Source organism: Lampetra planeri, chromosome 47 (genome assembly GCF_965212315.1).
Source record: "Lampetra planeri chromosome 47, kcLamPlan1.2.h2, whole genome shotgun sequence".
Taxonomy (NCBI): Eukaryota; Metazoa; Chordata; class Hyperoartia; order Petromyzontiformes; family Petromyzontidae; genus Lampetra; species Lampetra planeri.
Genome location: NC_136153.1, coordinates 7,722,497 through 7,746,325, shown reverse-complemented (window position 1 = coordinate 7,746,325; position 23,829 = coordinate 7,722,497). Strand labels below are relative to the sequence as shown.

Here is a 23,829-nt window from a genome sequence, read left to right as displayed (position 1 = left end):
TATCAAACGCGAGACGTGTTTATCACATTCCCGCATCATCAGCTAAATCATTTTTTTTTGGGGGGGGGCGAGGAAGTGGCGCGTGCCTAGGTCAGCATTTTGGACCTCGGATTGGTGGATTGCGCCGGAGATTACAATGCACACAAGACCCCAGCCCCCCCCGAACTCAGTGGTGAATCATAATAATAATGATTCCCATTTGTAGCGATTATTATTCGCTCGGCCCCGAAGAGAGAAAACTACTCGCGAGGAGGAACCACAGACATACGGAAATGCGGCAGCCATGTGGTCGAGCAAGTGCCAACAATTGCCAAAGGTCTGCGGCCCTGTATATATATGAAGGTGTTACCCGCCAACCAATGAGTGTTTACATGAGGCCGGAAAATGGAGCTCCCAGAAAATATCCATCACACATGCGAGGTAGAAACACTCTATCCCATAATCGTTTGTTCATCATGTGCCGCCTACCAGCCCTATCAGCTGACTGCAAGTGGTGCATCAACGTGGAGGAGTGGGGAGGGGGGTGATTAGCCCTCATTTTACTATTACTACTAACTATATCTTTTATTTTACCAGGTGAGGCCCACTGAGCTATGTAGCTCTTTTTAAATCCTTTATATTAAGTTCGCTTGCTTGCTTGCGTGCTTGCGTGCTTGCTTGCTTGCTTACGACCGTGCAAATCTTTCGGTCGTTTTTTAACCCACTTCCCGTGATCCAATCGAGCTGACATTTTGCACACAGACTCGTTGTGCGTGACAATTAATTTTCGTGAAAAATTTTTTCCAAAATTTTACACTGTTTAGGGGGAAAAAAAATGAATTACCAATTGCTTAATGCTGCCAGACAATCATCTGACCCATAGGTGGCAGCCATCTCAAGCCAGAGGACGAGAGGACTCTAGCCACCACGCATATAAAGGATTTATAGTGAAAAACTTTGCTTTTACGGGTTAATTTTTTAAGAAGTGACCTGGCCGCAAATGATAGCAACCCAAATACTCTAAGACGCGTGATGTTGATTCAAAATCTGGAGGGGAAAACCAGAGGACCCGGAGAAAAATCCATGGGGAGAGAGACACGCAAACTACAAATAGACAGCAGGAGTCAGGGTTGAGATCGAACCCACGACCCCCTGTATACCAGGCGAAGGAGTTAACATTTCGCTATCACAGCGCCCCATGCCATCCCCTCATCCTGGAAAACTCACAAATTAGTATTTGGTTGATATTTACCGTAGAATATACATTGAACGTTTGTTTTTTAGTTAATGTAGGCAGACTTTAATTCCAAGATTGAAATGATGTTGAGACGACCTTTGGCCCCTCCCCCATGAAGCTACTCGAGCTGCCTCTGCCAAGCACCTCCACGAACATATACAGATCCTCAAATATAAATATTTGCTCATTCTGAAAAAATAATTGCATATCCAAAAAAATAAAGGATGTTTGAATTACACTTACAAGTTTTCAATATAACACCTAAGACGTGCAGTTAACAGTTATGAACACTTACGCTAACTGCATCTGTGGGATTTAATATTTGAGCTTGAAAAGCAATAAAAAATAAAAAAATAAAAATCACGACGTTTCGGAGGCAACACAAGCTTCCGTCTTCAGGTGGTACCGTCACAGCCACGACAGCTGTATCAAGTAAATGAGAGATTGCAGGAGTTACCACTGCGTTTATATAATGGTTGGAGAAGGTGGTGGGGCAATGTTTTTACCTACGTGACTTTACCGAAAAAACCTAAGAATATGAATCATTGCAGTCACGAAAGCTTCAAATCTAGAACTTGAAAAGCACGTTTATCAAAGGATTACTGCAGCTCAGAGATCAATGGCTCGTGAGTCGTGGGATGCACATAGACAGCAGCAGCAGCGGCGACAAGACCTTGGCGACATTTCTCGTGGACGAGTCGAGGTTGGTAAAAGCCCTCTGTGACCGGCGCTGCAAAGAGATACTGGTGAGTCCGTGAAAAAATACGGAGGGGGGGTTAAATTACAATCGGGTCATGGCCCAAAATAAGGTTACGAGAGGTATCTGCTTGAGACACATCAGGAGATACGGGACAGGAATCGATATGAATGAAAATAGCGATTTCGATTCCCCGCTCAACCCCATGCTCAATCCCATGCTCCAAACGATAACAGCTCCATCCTCAGCCGGTATCCTACCTCTGTGGTAGTCACGTGCACTGCATTCCTTTCGTCATGAATTTATTTATTTTCAATGCAGAAAGGATCGGGCACCCTTTCGCCCGACCCTCTTGTTTTTTACTAGGGCCAAATTTACTGCATCATACCCGGGCTTGGGACTTTTTTCCAGATATCCACGGGATTTTGTACCCTCTGAGCTGGCCTTTCACAGATCTGTTTTGTCACCAATTTAGACCTGGAACGTGGGGTGCGGGGGGGGTGACCCAGCCCGAACCACGCCTCCGTCTCTCCCCAGTGCTGCATGCTTACGCAACGGCACGCACCAAGCCAAATTGGCTCCTACATTAGCCTCTTTGTGAATCCGTGACAATCATTTGTACGCGCCTTGAATCAGTTCACCACCTCATTCAGGCACGGCCATGCCATATGTCATAGGGAGTGGGTTGTTGCGCAATGCGTCGGCGCTGGTAGACGCAGGTTGTTAAGAGGAAGGCTCGAGCCGAGTTCGTCGTCACTGATGCCGGTTGTGTCTGCGAATGGAACTCAGCTCACCGCTACGCGCCGCCGCTGCTCAGACCACAGACATTAACACACACACACCTCATACCCATGCAATCACACGCACACACACACACAACGGCTATTTCATCAGGGAAGGCGATGCTAATATGCATGTGCATAGGAGAGGGCATGCAGCTCCTTAGACGCTGGGATTGAAACCAAATATTTGCTCGCTACTGCTGTTCAATTCTGTGGAATTGGGCTCATTATGCAGCTAAAAACAAGCCACGGATGAACCAAATGCTGTATCGATCATAGGAGAGCTCGCTTCACACCAATTGCATGTTAACTTCATCACCTTTTATTAAAAACAAAATCATGGAGAAAATAGGCTGCCTTACAAACCACTGTTCGTGGCACAATAGGCTGAAACCTTCACAAGCAATAATAATAACAACAGCCGCCATTCGCTGCTAATTGGCGGTGACGTCCCTACGGCACTAGTGTCAGGCTAGGTGTACTTTTATGCTATGTGAAGTGTCGAAGGCTCGCTGCATTAGCACACACAAGAACAACGAATGTCCATACTCTATATACCAACGAACTATTTACGACTGCTATTTTTTATTTTACCAGGTAAGGGCCACTGGGATATGTAGCTACTTTTCAGAAGTCACCTGGTCGACTAAGTGACTTGTCAAGTGCAAATGTGGAACGAAGTCCCGAAGGACCCGGATATAAATCCACGCGACCACGGGGAGAACACGCAAACTCCCAACATACAGTATCAGGATCGAACCCACGACCTCCTGCATACCAGGCGAGGTCGTTACGATCTCGCCACGGTGGCGCCCTAGAGATTGTAGAGGGCAATTGCTGTGAGTGAGCACCTCTTTATGCCGGCATGGCTCACCACAATGGTGCATTGTGGCCACGTCTTCCTCCCAAGTGTTGATGGCTAAAGCCAGCAGATCCAATCCTCTACTTACAGATGTCACCTTCCCATGACGTCAGGGCCACGCCCCTAGACTTCCCCCCCATTGGCTATGGGCCAGGACCGGTAGAGCCAATCATCGTAACGAGGTGTGATCCATCAGCAACCCGGATATATCCTCACATTACATTTACATACCACGCCAGACGGAGATTGAGGATTGATTCAGATACCACTTGGCAACTGATATTGTGCATGCCCTGTGATTAGAGCCAGGTAGCCAGAGTGACGTCACGAAATCACCAGCAATGTGACCGATTGCTTCAGATCTCCAACAGCTAAGCAGGTTTAGGCCTGGATAGTGCTCCCACGGGTGAACACCAAGTATAAAAACAGGTGTGATAGGCTACCTGCGGGACTATTGTCTGCAGAGGGCAGTGCGCAAAATCCATTGTTGTACTCCACTATGCTGCAATGCTCTATGCTCACCGCGTTTGCCAAACCTTCAATAAAAGTGCTGAAGCGTGGCAAAAAGAAAAAAAAAAACTCTCCATCCCGTACGGCATGGGGAGGCTCTCATCGAGCAGTAGATTGTACATGTGTGTGCCAGAATCACAGCGCCGTGACGAAACTACTCTCTCCACTGCTGTCTCTTACAATCAACATACAAAATCCACCGTATAGCAATAGACTGTTGGGGCAAGTGCTGTTAGCGAGCACCTATGAAGGCCCGCACGGTACACGAGGGGTGGGTGGTCAACACTAGGCCCGACCGCCTTTGTCTCCCCAATGGCGATGTTTTTACACACCGCACCAGCTACTCATTTGAGGTCGAGTCTACTTAAGGGAGGCCCAGCACCGGTTCAGATAATCGTCACTGGTGTCGCGACCGGTGAGCGGTGAATCGAACCCGGATCGCCGGGTTCGTAACGCAGCGTGCAAACCGCTGCGCCACCGCTCCCCGTTCTCTCACGAGCACGCGCGCGCGCACACACGCACACGTGGCGTGCGCGCGCACGCACGCGGATGCACAGACACGCATGGCTATGCCCATTCGTCAAAAAAAAAAATCACATTTTCGAAATACAATCACCGGTCTGAAAGTCACCAGAACGTATAAAAAGAAAACCAAATTTCTAAAATAAATAAAGGTGCAACATTTTTATTTACGCGGAATGAGAAGGAAAACAAAAAACGAATCCACAATAATAGCAGAAGACATCAAGTAAGACGCGGCATTTCTCTTTTGCAAGCCCACGACGGTCGTGGTCACGAGCATACAAACTCGTGTGCACGTGGATGTGATCCATCAGTGAATATCTACAGTGTCTTGCGGCCGTACGCTTGAGCGGGGTTTTAATTAAATAAATAATAGCGCGGTTGGCTACGTAAGGTGCGAAAGAAGTTCAACATTCATAATACATGTATTTGGTTCAGTCTCGGCTTTGCTTCAACCTGCAGGTTTTTATTTTTACTCCAAAAATAATTCTTGATGTTGATTTTTTTCATGATAATTTGGTGTATTAAATATTCTTAATAATGCGTTATTCCACGTAATGTAATGTCATAGCTCACCGATTGAAGTGTTCCCTTTCAGGGTTGCACTGCGCATCGTTTGTTCGGCACGATTGACAGACGTTTCGCTCGATTGCGCTGGGACCTTCTGTAGGAACTGAATTAACACTTCAAGTCGAAACTCGGTCGATTCAATCTAAAATACACACGCCAGTTTACCAAACGAGCTCTGAGCCCATGGTGGCGAAACGTCGGGCACCGTGCCGAACGACACGCTGCAGCAGCAGTCGACATCTGTGATGCGTCATTACCCCCCCCCATTGCCCCCTCGCAAGACGACAAGTAGGCCCCCAATTTACGTGCAGGGGCAAAAATGTGCGAGCGAACAAAGCCGTGGCAGCGGTGGCAAGCTGCGTGCCGGTCACCCAGCAGCGTCGGGGTTTGCGGATCACGTGGACAAGTCGTGAAACTCGCTTGTGGCAGGCGTCGAGGAAGGTGGCTTGCCAGGGGAAGGCAGTCCAGCAAAGCGGGACTGCTCTCCATCCGTGCCCAGTCTCTACGGGGATGGACAGTCGTCCCCATTGCGCTTGCGTGCATGTGTGTGTGCTAAACACACGCGTACAAATTGGCTGGAGCAAAAAAACATCTCATAAAACAAAATCCCAATGTAAGCGGGCATCCTCCTGAAAGAGTCAGCGCTGCTAATATGTATGTGTACGGCGTGCTTCAAAAAAATGTTAACACCGAAATGGGACTATCGTTTTTTTTATGGGAAAAGAACGGATAATACACTGTCACGTGATAACAAGTGGATGTTAATAGCTTCAAAAAGTGATGCTCTGCTTTTTCGCCATCATTGTCAACACATGCCTGGAATCTTCTCCAGCAGGTCTCCAGAGCTTGGAGGCACGTTCCTGGTGGTATTGTTGCAAATTCTCAGAAGTGTTAACATGTTTTTGAAGCACCCTGTATTGGAGAAGACGTGGCTCCTGAGATGCTGGATAAATAAATAAATAGTATTATTGGTCGGGCTCATAAAGCCTTGTTTAGTTTAACCCCTTCCTCTACTCGTGCATATTATCAATTATATTTGATAAACAACAAGGTATAGGTGCAGCCCTGCAATTCCTTGCTCATGCCACTGCCCTGCAGAGGAGAGGACCTCCACACAAGTGAGCTCCAAAGAGCCCCTGAAGAATTAGTTTGATAACCCGCAAAAAAATATATATATCGATCTACTTCCTTGCAAGGATTATTAAAAAATATATAATCATGAAGAATTGAGTTTAATAAGTACTACAATGCCCTAATGAGTGATGCGTCTTCATTAGACCAAGCGACTTAGAGAATGATTACAGAAAGAACTTGCGTGGGATGATGTAAGTGGTATTGAGAGGAGGTTAATCAATATAAATCTTTGATGTGTGATTTTTTTGTTTGAGTTTTAAAAGAACTGAAAATGCGTGTCCGATGCGTATTGTTCCACGCGACCATAGATTTTGAAATTGGCGTTTTTATTTAAATTAATTCCTGCTGCAGAAAATATTTGACCACCCTGTTGATTTGTATCGCAATTCAACAGCAGACGTATACATATTTTTTTACTGATTTATAAAACTGCCTCCTCCTTGCTGACATCTGTTACCATGAACAACGATTTACAAGGCACTGCTCTCATTCCTTCCTCGAACGTCGCTGTCAACCTACGCGCGTTAATAATAATTACAATTATAAAGCGCCTCTTTTATACAAGCTACTCAAGGTGCCGTTAAATCACAACAAAAAAAGAAGTAAACCAATACGGCGCATCTTTCGCCCAAGGGGGGGGGGGGGCGGGTTGGGAGCTAATTAAGAGAAACTGAAAGCGAGGAAGAGAATCGATGCGTCTCGGGGCGAATTCGGCCCCGTCTCCCAACGCGACAGCAACAGCGCTGGGCCAAGGCGCCCCGCAGAAGGGGAAGCAGCGCTTACAGAAAGGCACGGTCACCCGGTGTGTGTGGGTATGTGTGTATGTGTGTGGGTCTTCTCGGCCACAGTCATTCCCTCCCTTCTCTATGCTTGTGAAACGTGGACCCCCCTAATGGAACATCTTCGCGGTTAAAAACATTTAGGCTGGCCTGCCTACGATTCATCCTGGGTTTAACCAGGCTGGATTGTGTGAGGAGCTCACAAATCCTCGAAAGATCTAGACAAAGTCCCATCGGTGAGCACCTCCGGCAGGCAAGGCTGCGTTGGCTGGGTCATGTAGCCCGCATGCCCAGCCACCGCATGCCTAACAGCTTTTGTTCGGCCGGATCGAGGGGGCTAAACGGGCGTGGCACGGGCTAGAGAAGAGATGGAGTGATGTGGTACAGGAGGATGTGGAGCTGAGTGGACTTACCGATGACTGGTACCAGCGGTTTCAAGATCGGCCTCTATGGAGGAGACTCATGAAGGACGCTACTGGGCATTTTGAGGCAGTCGCCCTCCAACAACAACAGAGGGCGGAGGAGCGACGCTCACAACAACGAGCGGAGCGCCGGGTGGCTAAAGCACAGCAAGTTGGCACAGTAGGGGGCACAGGTGGTGTATCAGCCAGTCATCTCGATCATCTCAGTCAGGCGACCCGTGGCACCTGGGTCTGCCCCGTGACCTCCTGCCAGCGGGCGTTTGACACTTCACGTAGCCTCAAGGTGCACATGGCCTGGCACAAGCGTCATGGTGACGTCACCGCCACTTAGTGGCGAATGGCGGTTGTTGTTGTGTGTGTAGCGGTTAGCGCGCTGCGCTATGAACCCGGCGACACGGGTTCGATTCCCGCTCACGGCCAACACAAGTGACGATTTTCTGAACCTGTCCCGAGCCTCCCCTAAGGTCGACTCAGCCTCAAATGAGTACCTGGTGCGGTGTGTAAACATTACCACTAGGGAGACAAAGGCGGTCTGGCGTGGTGCTGGCCACCCACCCCCTTGTGTACCGTTCCGGCCATCATATTTGCTCGCTAACAGCACTTGCCCCTACAGTCTGTTAAGGCTATACTGGGGATCTCTTCTACGCTGACCAAGACGTCTTGGAAGCAGTGCGGATTAAGCTAGTGCGGGGCCTGTAGCATATGTTATAAAGGGGCCCTAAATAAAAAAAAAGTAAATATTAAAACACACGTGTTTTACTTGCATAGTAAAGTAATTGTATTTTTTTTATTTGTTATACAGCCGGATAACACGACCAATCGCTAACCTGAAACACCCAGTGGTTCACAAAAGTTGAAGGCGGTTTCGTACTATAGTAATAGAGCAAGTGCAGAATCACTGAACCGAAATTGATAGCTTGAAAGCATTTAGCGCGGGGCCCTTGAAAATGCGGGGCCCCCGTTGCATATGCAGCTACTTTTGTTACTGGGATAATCCGGCACTGCTTGGGAGAGATGTGAGCACACCTACACATTACCCCGCATCTCGTCACCTGCCGATCAACTCACAGCAGTGATACCCATTGCAGCTCCTGGGTGGACAGACGTGGTGGGTGGGGGGTGTGGAGATCGAATCAAAACCGGCGACTTTTGGTTTGCAAGTACAGTGCGCCAAGCATTGCCACCACCACTGTGGCAGGGCAGCATTCCGGGGTATGCTTGGGAGATCATAAATATTTTAAACGAAATTGTGATTCGCTGATTGGCATTTCCCAATGACCAACACCTTTCTCTGTTAACTCATTAACCTGTAATGTGATTGCAGAGCAATGACTTTCATTTGTTTCTCCTCTGGGAAAGATGCACATCTAAACGAGTTGTACATAGAGGCACTTCCATGCACTAAACATTGATTCGAGAAATGGATTTCCATGCGGCTGACAATGTGCCGTCGAATAAATAATAAAGGCTACCTTGGAGCGCTTGTACGTATACCGTCTTAGGACTTCGTGATGCTGTGTGCACAGCCTTCGACTCACAGTCGGTAAGGGGCATCATGAGTTCGTATCCCAGCCAGGGGTCAACTCATAGTCCCCTTTTGGAGAAAACGAATAAACCACGATACGTGTGAGATGCCGAGAGCCATGCTGTGAGAAGACTTGACCTTGCCAAGGAAATGTGGAATTTCCACCACTGGCTGAAGGTCAGCCAAAGTAAAACGGGCGCCACACGGCATGCACACCGGATGAGTGAGCCGCTTGAAACTTTCCATTTTGCTTTCACCGTCCGCAAAAGAAGGTAAGGGTGCAGCCCTGCAATGCCCTGTTCAGTCCACTGCAGGTGGAAGGGCCTCCACTAGACGGAGCTTTAGAGAGCCTCTCTAGAAGGTGCTTTGGCCTACTCCTCCACGCTTGCCTGAGGTGGGAGTACCGACACTTGACTCCACCACACGCAACATACTCGTCACCTGTGGTGTTCTTGTTCAGACTGCTCGGGTGGAGAGACGTTAATTACCTCGCCTGGCTTACAGGAGGTCGTGGTTCGAACCCTACCCGGACGCCCGTATATTTGGAGTTTTGCATGTTCTGCGCGTGATCACGAGGATCTTTCTCCAGATCCTCCGGCTATTTTCTCTCCACGTTTACACGGAACGTGCGTTTAGAGTCTTTGGGCTGCTATACAATGTCCACATGATAAGCCACTTCGTTGAGCTATCATTTGTGGCAGCCGGGTCGCTTCTGAAAAAGAACCGTATAGCTCAGTGGGCCTTTACCTGGTTAAATAAATAAATGTGCTGTAGTTTAGAGACACGAGGAAATTATGCTCTCAACCGCTGTGCCGGAAGATGAAATTCAACGGGCGACATCTGGATTACAAGTCCAGCGTGATGATCATTTACATCCTGGCAGCATGAAGGGCTCTACCAAAACTAGGTCACGACATCCGTGTTCGTAACAATACCGCTGGCAATTTCGACTTTCCACGCGGCACTGTGCTCGCTTCCAGGAAACTCGCTGCCCCACGCTGTCATTCCAAACCGCGGCGCCTGGGAGGTGACAATCCGAACCGGCGACCTCTGGATCATGAGTCCGACACGTGGCCAATGGACGTCGCGCATCGCCACTGTGGGACCGCCGGCCGCATCACCCACTGCAAATTGAAATAAATTCACTTAGGCTGCAACCGCTGTTGTTATGGTACGGTCGATGAAAATGCATAGAAATGTGCTAGTGCATGGGAGAATGGGGGGCGAGGGGGGTTGCTTTGGGGCAGCAATCGTGTTCACAAGAAAGGCTACTGACAGCTTTGACAGGCTTCCTATCACTCTGAAAATCGGGGGGGGGGGCAAGAAGGTGGGGGGACGACTCAAAGAGTGAGCCAAAGAAAAACGAAAATGTCACCTCAAACACCAGGCAACACATGTGGCGGTGTGTGGCAAAATCCAGTTGTCGCTTTTCACTCTATTCCGCATTGTGTTCCTCATCTTTAATGCATGTGGCGTTGCCAAATATATTCAAATTGTTATTATGGAGTTCTGTCAAGAAGAGAGAAAAAAAGACCTCGTGGAAATATGTCGCAGCAAGGGGGAGACGTCAAGTCATTTTCTGGGTATGCCTAAGGAAGATCTAAATACACGAGTTGTCACTCATAAATGTCTACAGCGTGTCAATCATCCACTTTATTTCCCACCCCCCCCCCCCCCCCCACTAATGTAGTCGTTAGCGGTAGTGCTCCATATCTCTCTCCAACGCGTTTTCGGATTATGACCGCTCGTTTATTTGTTTCGGAAACGATGTCCGATATTTCGCTTCGCAGGCTGGGAGTTAGTTCGGGAACTGAAGCTGGAATTTGAGTGAGAAACCAAACATTCCAGGCAAGCCTGGTGGTGTTCATTCAGACGCTGTCTTTCCGACAGACCTGTTCTTCACCTGAGGACGGCTGCTTGCGTTGTGGCCGAAACGTCGTGAGAATTTTATTTTATTATGTTTTATTTTATTTATTTTATTATTTCCCTTCTACGTGACTTTACCGAAAGAAGCAAGAAGATGAATTCCAGGCAGAGCGTGTTTTTTTTTTTTTACCGGTATTCTCCGTTGCTAAATAGTTATAATTATCATACAGCGGTTCGAACGGTGCGCTTGAATGTTGCGGTTGCGTGAAATATTCAAAGTGATGTTCACCAAAAATGAACTGACAGGTTCAAATGGTTTTTAAGAGCTCGCAACAGACGCATTTTACACAACCACAGGCCGAACTCCAGGGACCCCCCACCCTCGCTCTCTCAAATCTAAATTCGACGTGTGTCGTCAAGGCCACGACGGACAGACGGAGGTTTAGGAGGGGATCAGACGTACGCGATAAAATATTCAAAATAAAAGAGTGCGCGTCTGTATGTTTTATGCAACCTAGCTCAAGTTGCTAACGATAATAATTATAAAAGTAGCGCCGATGTTGGGCCTTTTTTTCCCACGGAATTTCCGCCCTCCCCCCTTCTTTTTCTGCGATCAGTACCCTGCAGCGGGCTCGTGTTGTGTGTAAATAAAAGCAATAAAAGTATATACTGATACAAATAAAAAAAAATAACTCGCATCCCTTTGTCAATCCACTGCTGGATGAAGGCCTCGCACCATATCGTGATTCACGGGGGGTCGTTCGAGCATACTTCACCACGATGGTCGGTGCGTGGTTGGTGAACATGGAAGGGTTGGTGATCGGCTTACACTTCAATTGCCACTGACGTTAGGCACGTTCAGGCATGGAACTCAGGGTTCACTGCGTCCGCAGCATGCAGTGCACTAACCACTGCCTCGCTGCCGCATCCCGATGTCTAATTATAATTTCTTGATTATGGATGATAGCTTCACGGACACCCTGTATTTTGTGTTTCTGTCCTGACTGATGATCAGACTGCGATCATCAAGCACGCTCCCCGCTTGAGAACCCCGTTTAATCAGGAGGCAGCCGCCACGGATTCCAACATCTCCGTGGCGATGTCTCAGTGCTCCAACACAACCATGATGAGCCTCCAGCAGAGCTACCGAGTTCCCTCTGATATTAAATCGTGAGCCGGAAAACCAGGCACTGCAATTAGGACCCAAACGGTTTTGTCATTGCCTGCTGCTCATACTGCATTACCATTGACAAGTCACAGCTCTACCGATGTGTTCACGCGTTGTGCGCGTGTTGGGCACGATGCTCAGTGTTTTGTTTCACGCAGTGGAGGCTTCTTAAGGGATTGAAGAATACCCCCGGTACGTGCTGTGAAACGTCGGACATCATGACGAACAACACGCGGTACGACTGGAAAACGCATCGGGAATATATGCGGCGCAACCGTGAAATTCTCATCCAAGCAGTGCCATTACGAATTATTTAAGGATTAGTTTTATTAAATTGCATTCTGGAATGTCACGATTGGCTGGATTAAAATCAAAATTCACTGCAGATGAACAGACATTCCGATAAAAGTTATACGCCTTGTCAATTATTTTATGTTGAATCAATTACTGTGGGTTGTATTTGCTTATATGTTTACAAAAAAAGGTTTCGATATTGGGACTAAAGAGAAAATAGAAAACCATCAGAAATTATGACAGAAAATTGATCATTAATCTCAACAAAGTCGCCCATTAGTCGTGATGGAAATGTTCCTCGGGCTGACTGAACAATGGGAGAAGATTAAAATCAGAACACACCACTTACAAATCCGAACACACGACGAAAACATATTAAATCATGTCCCTTTATCCTGATAATCCGGTACTCACAAACAAGAGCGACATCGTCGAAATAAAGCGTCTTAAAAACCTTCTGCCTTTCTTTTCTCTCAAAAAAGTTAAATATATAAAAGGGACTCAGCTTCATCATGTCTACATCATGTCTTTACAACATTCAATTTCAGACATGTTAAACGTATATATTTACCAACATTCTAAATATTTTATCGAACAAAAAATAATCGGTTTGAAAACATGAATTGCTGTGTGTGTCATCTAAAAAGCACCATTTTTTACTGGCTGGGAAAAATTAAAAATAAACAGTGTTTGTCAAAAAAGAATCGAATTATCCAAAAAGTTTACATTGTCTTGGCAGAACCCAGCATGCAAATGGTTTACCAAACATCTCACCCATTCGCCGATGCGCCAATAAATCACCAACATGATTTTCCATCCCAAATCACCTTCAGCATTTTTACCATCAAAAAATCACTTTCAGCATTCTCCATCTCAAACGACTGTCAGAATGTTTCCAGCCAAAATCACCGACAGGATTTTCCATCCCAAATCACCATCAGGATTTTCCATCCCAAATTAGCGTTAAATTTCTCCAGCCAGATTCACGATGGAAAATCACGTTAGTGTAAATCACGTTAGTGATTTTGGCTGGTGAAAATCACGTTAGTGATTTTGGCTGGTGATAACAGGATTTTCCATCCCAAATCACCATCAGGATTTTCCATCCCAAATCAGCGTTAAATTTCTCCAGCCAAAATCACGAACGTGACTAACGTGATTTTCCAATCAAAATCAGCGTCAAGATTTTCCATCCCAAATCACCATCAGAATTTTCCATCCCAAATCAGCGTAAAATTGTCCAGCCAAAATCACCGACAGGATTTTCCGTCCCAAATCTTTTTTCCCTATGACCGGGCAACATTTAAAAGAGAGATTACCCACCCCCCCTGCTCTCGTTCGTATGCGCGTGGCACGTCTAGCGTTATTGCCATCCCACAGTTCCATTAACACAACTCTGCTTCAAATTAGGATGCAAATAACCAAGCAATGTCTTCCTTCGTTTTAAAACAATCGTCATTCCTGTCATAATGAGCGTAAAATGGGTTTTTAACGGTCTATTAACCATAACGGGAGAAATATTTTAGTTCCAACAGACAAAAAAAAATAACACCACGAAAAAAAATCGTAGCGACAACTCGATGAGATGGATAACACACATTCAAAAAATTCGGATTTTTTTTTTCCATATACATAATACGAAAGGATAGCGAAAACTGTTTTAGAATGGGAAATTAATCAGAAGCACCGACTCACTAATTATGTTTTAATAGTGTAGCCACCCAACATCGACGCACTTATTCCACCACATGATTACCACATAGAGAAGGACTTTGGAACAAGGTCCGACATTAGGTTGTGACTTTTTTCAATAAATGCCCCCATTCTCAAAAATCATTTGACCGCCACTCAACCATATAAATATAGTGTAATATAGTGCTCTTAAATAAAACTCTTACAATCCATGTTGGAACAAAATACCATGGGTAATTCATCTCGGATGCAATAACAACATTATCATCATAGTAGCAATAATAACGGTAATAACAAACTTATTGTAGCAAGCAGAGTGTATGTATACCAATGAATGAACAGTTCATCATTTTCACCATCGGACATTCTCACTCAACGTTGTATTTTAAACAAACGAGCAGTGTTCAGAACGCAACTACTGTACCTAAAATGAATTTGTTTTCACTTGCAAAGAATAAAAAAAACATAACAAAACTAAAGAAGCATTTTCGTCAAACAATAACGACAACCACAAACATGTCCTTATTTTGTTTAAGTTTGTTACGTGAGTGATTTCTTGTTTTTAAAGTAAATTCCTTTAAGTGTTCATTTAGCATGTCCGCTGCTGCTGCTGCTGCTGCTGCTGTTGTTGTTCCATCCGCTTCACTTTGCTTCATTTCACACTCAAAAACGTCCCCGACAATGCCAAGTTCCAGTCCACGCCACCGCCGTCACCATCATCATCGTCGCCGCCGCAGTCCCTCTATCTACACGGGCTCACCGGGGGCATCGCTCCGAGATCGAAACCCTTCGGGCGGGGGCAGGTGGCGGACGCAACGTTTTCACAGAAAATCCGATGCGGAGGAGGCTCGGTGCCAGAGTGTGTGGACGAGGTCGAGGCCGAGACGGAGTCGGAGCCGTCGCCGCCGCTGCTGCTGCTGCTGCGGGGAGAGAGGTCGGTCGACGTCGGAAAACGGCCGTCACCGCTCGCCGGCCTCGCCATCCCGCCGTGCCGAGTCACGCCATTGTCTCTTTCCCCGGCAGCCGGCGGTCGTTGAAGGTGTGCATGTTGAGCGAGTCCTCGACGCGGATGAGCACCGGGACCCTCCGCTTCACTCTGCTGTGGCACCGGAGGGATATGCGGAGTTCCTCCGCCATCGCGCTCAGCACCGAGCGCTGGGTGCACACAAGATACAAAGACAAAGGTCGCCCCCGCCCCAGCCCCCCCCCACTCAAAAATCGCCTTTAGCGGGCTGTTGGGGCGAGTGCCGTGTGTACACCAAAGTGGCGAATCGTTAAAAAGGGGGCAGTGTGGCCAGCGCCACGCCACACCCCGGCCGCTTTTGTTTTACCCGGCTGCTGACGTTGTTACGCGTACCGCAACCGGGTGCTCATTTAAGCCAGAGACGACCTAGAGGTAGGTTCCAGGACCGGTTCAGATATTCGCACATGATGTTGGCCGCGAGAGCGATTCAAATTCTGGTTGCTCGCTTTGGAGTGCAGTGTGCTGCCCACTGCAATATGCACAACCCACAACATACACGCACACGTACACACATATACATACACGGTATACAGACATTCACAACCCATGTAGCTCACGCAAAATGTTGTTGCAAGTGCTGTTGGTGAGAAACGGTTAACGATGGCATGCTTACCAATGCACCATCACTCCCACTTGTCAACTCAAAAGACAAAGATCCCCCGTATAGCCTTAAGAGACTGTTAGGGCAAGTGCTGTTAGCGAGCACCTATGAAGGCCAGAACGGCACACGAGGGGGTGGGTGGCCAGCACCACGCGGGGCCGCCTTTGTCTCCCTAGTGGCGATGTTTTAACACACCGCACCGGGTACTCATTTGAGGCTGAGTCGATCTAGGGGAGGCCCAGGACCGGTTCAAATAATCGTCTCCGACGTTGGCCATGAGCGGGAACCGAACTCGGGTCGCCGGGTCCGTAGCGCAGCGTAGCGCTAACCACGACACTACCGCTCCCCACTTGTCAACACACACACACACGTGTGCACAAACAAGAGCAGATGTGCAATGGCACAACTGACATCCTCCCCCCGCCCCTCTCCCCCAGAGGCAAACACCGGTGAATTGCATTTCGCCAAAAACCTCAATACATTGATGTCCATCTGTGTATCAATACAGATCTTCTTGAGATGACCTCATTGACATGTGGTTTCCAACACCCAAGGCCTCCTCTATCCCGCAGCCTCTGTCCCAAACTCAATTTCTCTCTGCTCCGCAGCACAGAAGAAATAAAGTGCGATTTCTCGTACACTATCCATTCAAGCCATCATCCTTTAATGGTATGACCGGTGATGCACACTTTCAGCCGAAGGTAATCTCCCGATATGGCTTTCAGGTGATGGCTTTGGCGATATGACATAGCCTTAGCACTGGGCAATACAGTTCTTCACTGATATGAAGTTCAACACTTTTGCTGTCTGCCAAAGCCAGGTAAAGGTGACAATATAATGGAGAGCGGAGTTGGACGTATATTCGCCTGGATGCCGGATATGGTCACAGTTGACTCGAATTGGATACACTGTTATTGGCCTAACACAGCACAACTTGTACGCGTGAAGAGACGGCGGCAACTCTTAAACACCGCTGTTGAAAGGTGATCGGGCATATTCCTGTTATATAAACGCATCCATAATAAGAAAAAATTAGTTGGCAAAATCAAGTTTCTGCGAGAGAAGCTTGGATGAGCAGTGCGGAGGGTAAAGGGTGCAGCCCTGCAATTGCTTGCTCAAGCCACTGCTAGTGGAATGGGCTCTCTACTAGAGGCAGCTCTGGTGGGCTCCTCTATAATATCTTGGAGGAATCTTGTGAGCGAACCCAAGTATTTTATTTTACCAGGTAAGGTCCACTTGACCTACACAGCTCGTTTTCTGAAGCGTCCTGGCCACAAACGAGTGCCCAATGAAGTGGCTGACCACGTGGATATTTACAGCAGACAAATACACTCAACGCACCTTTCTAAATGTGGAGGGAAAAACCAGAGGACCTGGAGAAAAATCCATGCGATCACAGGGAGAACATGCAAACCCCAAAAATACAGGCATCAGGGTCGGGATCGAACCCATGACCTCCTGTCACCAAAGCTACGAAGCTGTTTATCACAGATGTCCAGTAGAGATTGGTGCAATGTGCCATAAGAGAGGGCATCAATATGTCTTAGAGAATCAATTCATTGAGGTTTACCAAACAGCTGGCGGTACTCACTGATTACTTTCCTCACATCTTCTTGGTTCTTTCGGTAAAGTCACGTAGAATGGAAATAATAAAATAATAAAAATAAAACATAATAAAATAATATAATATACAAAATAATATAATAATTATTTCCATTATACGTGACTTTACCGAAAGAACCAAGAAGATGAATCCCTGCAGTCACGAAAGCTTTAAATCGAGATACTTTCCTCACAGTTCAGCTGCGAATATCTAATGCGGTCTCATTCTGCACCGAAATCGTGTGGCCTTCTGGGTGCTGCCCTGGAAGCCTTCAGCTGAGAAGCCCCCCGAATGACGTCGTCACATTTGCTTGAAAACTCTCACACTCTTCAACATGGTGGAAGACTCAGGGTGTCAGATCGCTGAGGTGGCAACTGCTGAGAACCGGGGTTCCAATCTGTGTTTCACATACCTGTGATGCAACTGGGTTTCTCAACTGTCGCGTGTTTTGATGGATATTTGTGCAGTCACCAATGACTGCACGGAGATCCGCAAATAGAAATTTGGTTTTGTGCTTAGTGTGGATACATTCCATCTCTGAGAATTGAAAAATATCGGCGTTTCATCGTAACGCGACACACAATCGCATCGCGGAGTGTGGGATAGTGCGATTGCTGCACCGGGAAGGATAATAAAATGCCACTTGAAGGGTTTTTTCAGATGTCCTGTTGAAAATCAGTTCCACATCCATTCTCCGTCACACACAGCAGGAAGCGCAGCTACGCAGGATTTCTAACCGGATTCTCCATCTGATGGCGGAATGAACGAATACGATTGTCGAATCATATTTTGACAAAACCGAGTTATTTTTTGCGGCGAAGTTTGACACACCGCACTGTCTGCGTGGGGCTTTTGTAACGGAGCTATAAGTTTTAGAGGGCGACTTCCCCCCCCGCCTCCTCCCCCACCCCACCCCACTTTAAGTCGAAATTTGCCGTTTGCTCTCTTGCCAAAGTAATTCACAGCGTGCCAAACACACACCGATTGTCTCTGCCGAATCGCATAACTCTGCATGCACACGGAGTTACGGTCGGGAGACGGGGGGGGGGCGAATGATCCATCGAAAATGTCAACACCAACAGCGTTATACTTATCCATCCAATCGTAATGCAATCATTCGTTGCAAGTGCATAAGTGAACCACGTGTTGCGAAAGGAGATTTGGCAAATATTTGAAGGGTGTGGTAATTTATGTTTAAATGGTACTCTGTAAATATAGTGTCAGTTTTAATATCGTTTTGAAATTAAGGATATCTGACATCCCTTGCAATTTCAATTGACTCACAATTCTATATTTGTCTGTTTACTTATTAGTGCAATAGTCACCTCATATCTCTTTAATTTCTCTATAACTTTGTAAATGCACTTAGATAAACTCTAAAAATTATCTTCCCGAGCCGAATTAGGCTGCAGGTAATTTATTATTCAACAATTATTAACGTGCGTTCAATGTTTTTTTCTATTTCTCACGTGACACTGTTGGTTGCTTTCCTTTTGGTACGCGCCGATTGCCATTTGCATCATCGCTGGGCTTTATTTTGTATTCGTTTTGCCCACGTCGCTTTGACGATCCACGTTCACGTCTAGCAAATGCGGCCGCCCATATCCCCGGCCTGTGTCGCTCTCACCTGGCTAGACGGATAACCTTGACGATTTCACACCACCCCAGCCAAACGCTAACACCATTTTGTATCGTACGAATTTGAGCCGCTGTCATTTGTCTGCCGGTTAGAGCTCGTGTACAAGTGTGGCTCTCAATAGGCACACGCACTTAAAAGTGCCCAAGTGTCACAGCACTCGACAACACAGGCTCACAAAAAGGAATTAAAGAACAGCTCTCAATGTCTAATCAATACACCTACCCTTCTCCCCCCCCCTCCTCTCCCTCCGTCTCTCGGTCTCTTGGCGAATACGTCTCAATGAACCGGCGTGAGTCATTCATCTTCACTTTTCACCTGTTGCTACCCTCCGTTGTTCCAATTCAATCTCACGCGCGCGCCCCGACCCGACGTATTTAACCACGCGAGAGACCTCGCGAGATTCACCCGCGGATCGTTCGGGGGGGTGGGGGGGTCACGTCTTGCACTTTAGTCACCGGCAATTTACAAATGCGAAATGCTGGGAAGCTGCGACGCCTGGCCCAGTGGCAGAGGTCGCAAACGGGTTTTGATTCCGTACCCGTACCCGTACCCGGCCGCACTAGGGTCGCAAACGGGTACCCGTACCCGGCCGTACCCGTACCCAGGGTACGGGTATCTGGTACCTGATTGCGACCTCTGGGATGAAGCCATGTTGCAGGCGCGGGTGGGTTGATTCTAGGAACTTGAATTGTGAGAAGAGACAAGACGTTGGGAAATGAGTGACAAACGGTAACTCACCAGTGACTCACGGTCTACCCGTACCCGGCCGGGTACGGGTAGCCAGGTATCGGGTAGGGTATCGGGTACCCGGTTGCGACCTCTGCCTAGTGGTCTCCAGGCACGGCAGGTGAAACGTCGTTCCACATTCCTCTGACAGCCTCCCGTCATTGTGAGGCAGAGCAATCTCACCGCGAGGCGATTGCCGATGCCTGCCCCCTACCTATGTTGCCAATCGGCGTAGCCTCACTGGCGCGGTACACATTTTACTCACCTCAGGACAAGACGGTGGTGATCGTGACAATGAATTGACTCGGGTTTGGATGTAAACTCGCAACCCTGCGATCACAGGCCAAGTTCCCCAGCAAAGAAGCGTCCTTTATGCTTAACGGTGAATGCCAATCAGCTTCTGGATGAAGACCTCTCCCCGTGGCGTGCAAGTCGTGGGTTGGTTGTTTGACCGTATAGTAATAGGTTTTTACCCTTTCAACTGGTACAAAACTGACACCTTTATACAAGGCATCATGTTTGCAATCAACTTCCAATCAACTTCAAGGACAGTGCATATCATTATCATCATCAGAGTTGTTTATTTTTGTTTGCATTTTGACTGCTTGTGTTGTGGTTATTGCAAACATGATGCCTTGTATAAAGGTGTCAGTTTTGTACCAGTTGAAAGGGTAAAAACCTATTACTATATTTTGCCACTGGTAAAGGAGGTATCATAGTGTAAATGTTTGACCGTACTTCATTGTGCTGGTCAAGTGCGCGTTGGTCAAGGGAAGTGAAGTTGCCAGGATCACTTTAAGGACCACTTTATATGTCACTTGCCTCTGATGTGTAGCTCAGGTCACCTGAGCTCGATTCAGAGTGTGCCAACCACTGCACCGCAGCATTGGCGCAGTGAACTCTTCCCAACGAGGTTGTATGACGAGAAGTGAATTCGAGGTTCTACCCTGAATTTGCAAGAAGCGGATAAATGATGGCTTTTGCATGCCTGCCTATAATTGGAGAGACGTTTCTTTATTCCCACGGGATAGTAAGTGCATTGTGAGCTAGAATTATAATCACACGAGAGCGTGTGTGAATATCGCGCGAGTAATTTCACACCCTTCATTACAGAAGGATTTGTAATGCAAATCCGAAACTGCCTTTAGTGCACAATCCTAAGCAGCAAGTCTGTTTCCCAGGCACAAAGTATATGAAATTAGGAGTCTTAAGCGAATGATTTCGAACGCTCAAGAATAACTGCAATCTATTCTACTTCCCTCCGCAATTACTGGTGGGAAATAGTTTTAAAACCTCTTATCACACCCGCCCTGGTGACACCGTAAACAAAAAAATGCCTCCAGTGTAAGTGCTTTCCGTCTCCCGTGCCCCTTTATCTTGAAAATGCAAGTATCGTTTGTGACAATTACCAACATTATCTCGAGCGAGCAGCGATTCCTGAACTACGGAATGGTGCACAGAGGAAGAGAGAGATATAAAAAAATATAATTCTGCAACCTTGAAACATTTTCTCCTGCGGTGTTTCAATAAATTGTGACAAAAGGCGTTCATATTTAATATAGTGTAGTGCTTATCTTTTTTGTCCCAGTTATTTTATTTTCATTCATTTCAGGAGCTTTCGGACACCAATTAAGGAATCTAAGCTGTAGCGTTCAAATGCTGTGACCTGCTGTCGTAAGTTCGCATGCCGTGGTGGGAACGTTCCAAGGAAAGCCACCATCGGACCAATGGTAAACCTGGTGTGTGTCCCCTGTCATTTGAGTACAAACTCAAGCGTGGTGACGCTTTAAGCGAACATAACCATCTCTCTCACTCGTCTACAAAAAAAAAGTTACTTTAAAAAACTTGGTATAACTTTTGATCACCGTGCAATCCATGTATGTTTCAAGCAACACGATTGGAGGGAAATGCCATGTGTACAGGCCGAGGCTCGTACATTTTAGCCCGTTGGCAAACGGTTGTCTCTGTGCAGGACTCATCCACGGTGAAGCAACACAGCCTCGACTGAGCACCACTATCTGTCCCCACCATTGTGACGTAATTCTTTACCTGCATCTGTGACGTAATGGATTACACGAGCGTGTGCCACAAATACGTCAAATTAACTTTAAACCGGTGCATAAGCCGTCTGTACTTATCCAAACGCGTGCCTGTTTGTATACGTTCGCCGTTTGAGAAATTACATAGTGCGGCCTGCCGAGAGGTTGAAACTGACACCAATGTGCCGTGCCTGGGAAATTGGCCACACATGTCCAATGCAGATGTAATTTCCCATTTCATCGTTGTCAATCTGTCTCCAGTTACATCTAAAATATAAAAGAAATATTAACTGAATTCTGAGCACGGCACGCGCACACATTCCGTTTCACGTCCTTCCCATCCTCAACAGACCCCATGTACACCCCACTACTCATCTCCTTCTCACCCCCCCTCCCTCCCGGCTTGCTATAAAACCGTACATTCCATGTTAAACACACCTGCGGTACCACACACCAGACACGTTCCATTGCAATTAAGCAGGTGTGTGGTATTTGAGAGTTAAATTATCATCTAAAGCGGTTCTTTACCATTACTGAATTGCACCCCTTTAGTTCTCAATGATAAAAACATGTATGTCAATACATAGGTGCATACACCCCAGATTAAGAACCACTCCTATAAAGTGGTGGGTGCTTTAGCCGGTGAAATTCCACGTTCCCATGGCAGGCGCTATTATTTTATAGGGCATTTAAACAAGCTGTAATTAATATGCGCTGGCACACAACTGCCAATGCCGTTCCTTCATTTGCGTCCACGTGTGTGCACATTTCTCGAGTGATTTCTTTGCGGTTACGTTTAATAACACCTGTTTCAGGAAGGCATGTACGTGTAGAGCCCCTATGTCAATCCACTGCTGGATGAGGGCCTCCCCACGCCATGAGACACACTTCACTCAGTTGGTCGCCAAAGCATGTTTTGACCTGTCAAGGGAAGAAGTTGAAGATGCGGCCTGCACTTGTGGTGCGTTGAACACAGCGTGGTGGGTGACACGAGGCAATTTAGTCGGGTAGGTCACGTCCCGGAACGAGGAAGAATCCGCTGAGTAAATCCACGGCTCAAGAGTTACCTTGGTAGAAGCTTAAGAAGAGTGATACGGAGTCGACTGACTAGCTGCGAGTGAGCGAGTGAGTGAGCGTAGTCAACCGGTGAGGAGCAACTGCATCATGGCTCCACCCGATCTGTTTTGCATTGAATCTCCCCATTGTTTTTTTTTTTGGGGGGGAGGGGGGTGATGCCTCGTGCAGCACGTTTTGGGCCATTACAGATGATGCAAATAAAAAAAAACTTTGCACGAGCGAGCGGATTACCTCGAGTGCTGGAGGGGGGGGGGGGCGTTTGCCGTTGCTGCTGCTGCCCACACCCCATGGGAGAGGTGGGTTTGTGGGGGGGGTAGCAGCTATGCCCGGCGAGGCTGCCGGTCACACGGTCTGTATGGACGACTGCGTGCGCAGCATGCGATCGCCACGCAGCAGGCTGCGGCTCTCCACGTCGCCGGAGAAGCCCGTGGCAGACGGGGAGAGTGAGCACTGCGTGCCCACGCAGGGCAGGACCGGGGAGAAGCACTCCGCTTCCTTGGGGGGGCAGCCCGCGTGGGCAGAGCAGGCGGGCAGGCGGCCGGGCATGGATGAACAAAGCCACGTGTTTGTATGAGAATGTGTGTGTGTGTATGAGAGCGAGCGAACGAACGAGTGAGCATGGATGCATGGATGGACAGAGAAAGCCACGTGTGTGTGTATGTGTGTGAGAATGTGTGTGTGTAAGAGCAAGTGAGCATGGATGCATTGGCAGGGCCGTGTGTGTGTGTGCGAGCAAGTGTGAGCATGTGTGTGTGTGGAAGCGTGGGTGTTTATATGGAGGCATGTTCATGTGTATGTGTGAATGTAAGTATGTCGTCGTGCGTGAACATGTGTGTGAGAATGTGTGTGTACGTATGTGTGTTTGAGTGTGAGAATTCAATTAAATAGAGACAGGGTGCGTGTGTGCGCGTGTATTAACACACGAGAGCATGTGTGTGTGTTTGAGATGTGTTTTGTACATGCGCACATGGTAATGCATGTACACACGTAGTCATACGTAAAGTGTTCGTATGTGTGCACATCCATTTGTGGTGTTAATACGTGCATGGTGTGTGTGTGTGTATACAAGAGTTTGCAGGCA

General features: G+C 47.3%; 1 protein-coding gene across 1 annotated transcript in view; it reads right to left on the bottom strand.

The window, feature by feature from the left end:
* Positions 1-14,648: 14,648 nt before the first annotated feature.
* LOC144733575 (glutamate receptor ionotropic, kainate 2-like) overlaps positions 14,649-23,829 on the bottom strand; it is a 48,667-nt gene continuing 39,486 nt past the window's right edge. Inside the window, exon 6 of the mRNA XM_078615589.1 lies at positions 14,649-15,194. Coding sequence (XP_078471715.1) covers positions 15,036-15,194 — 159 coding nt within the window. The 3' untranslated portion in view covers positions 14,649-15,035. The remainder of the gene's footprint in view (positions 15,195-23,829) is intronic.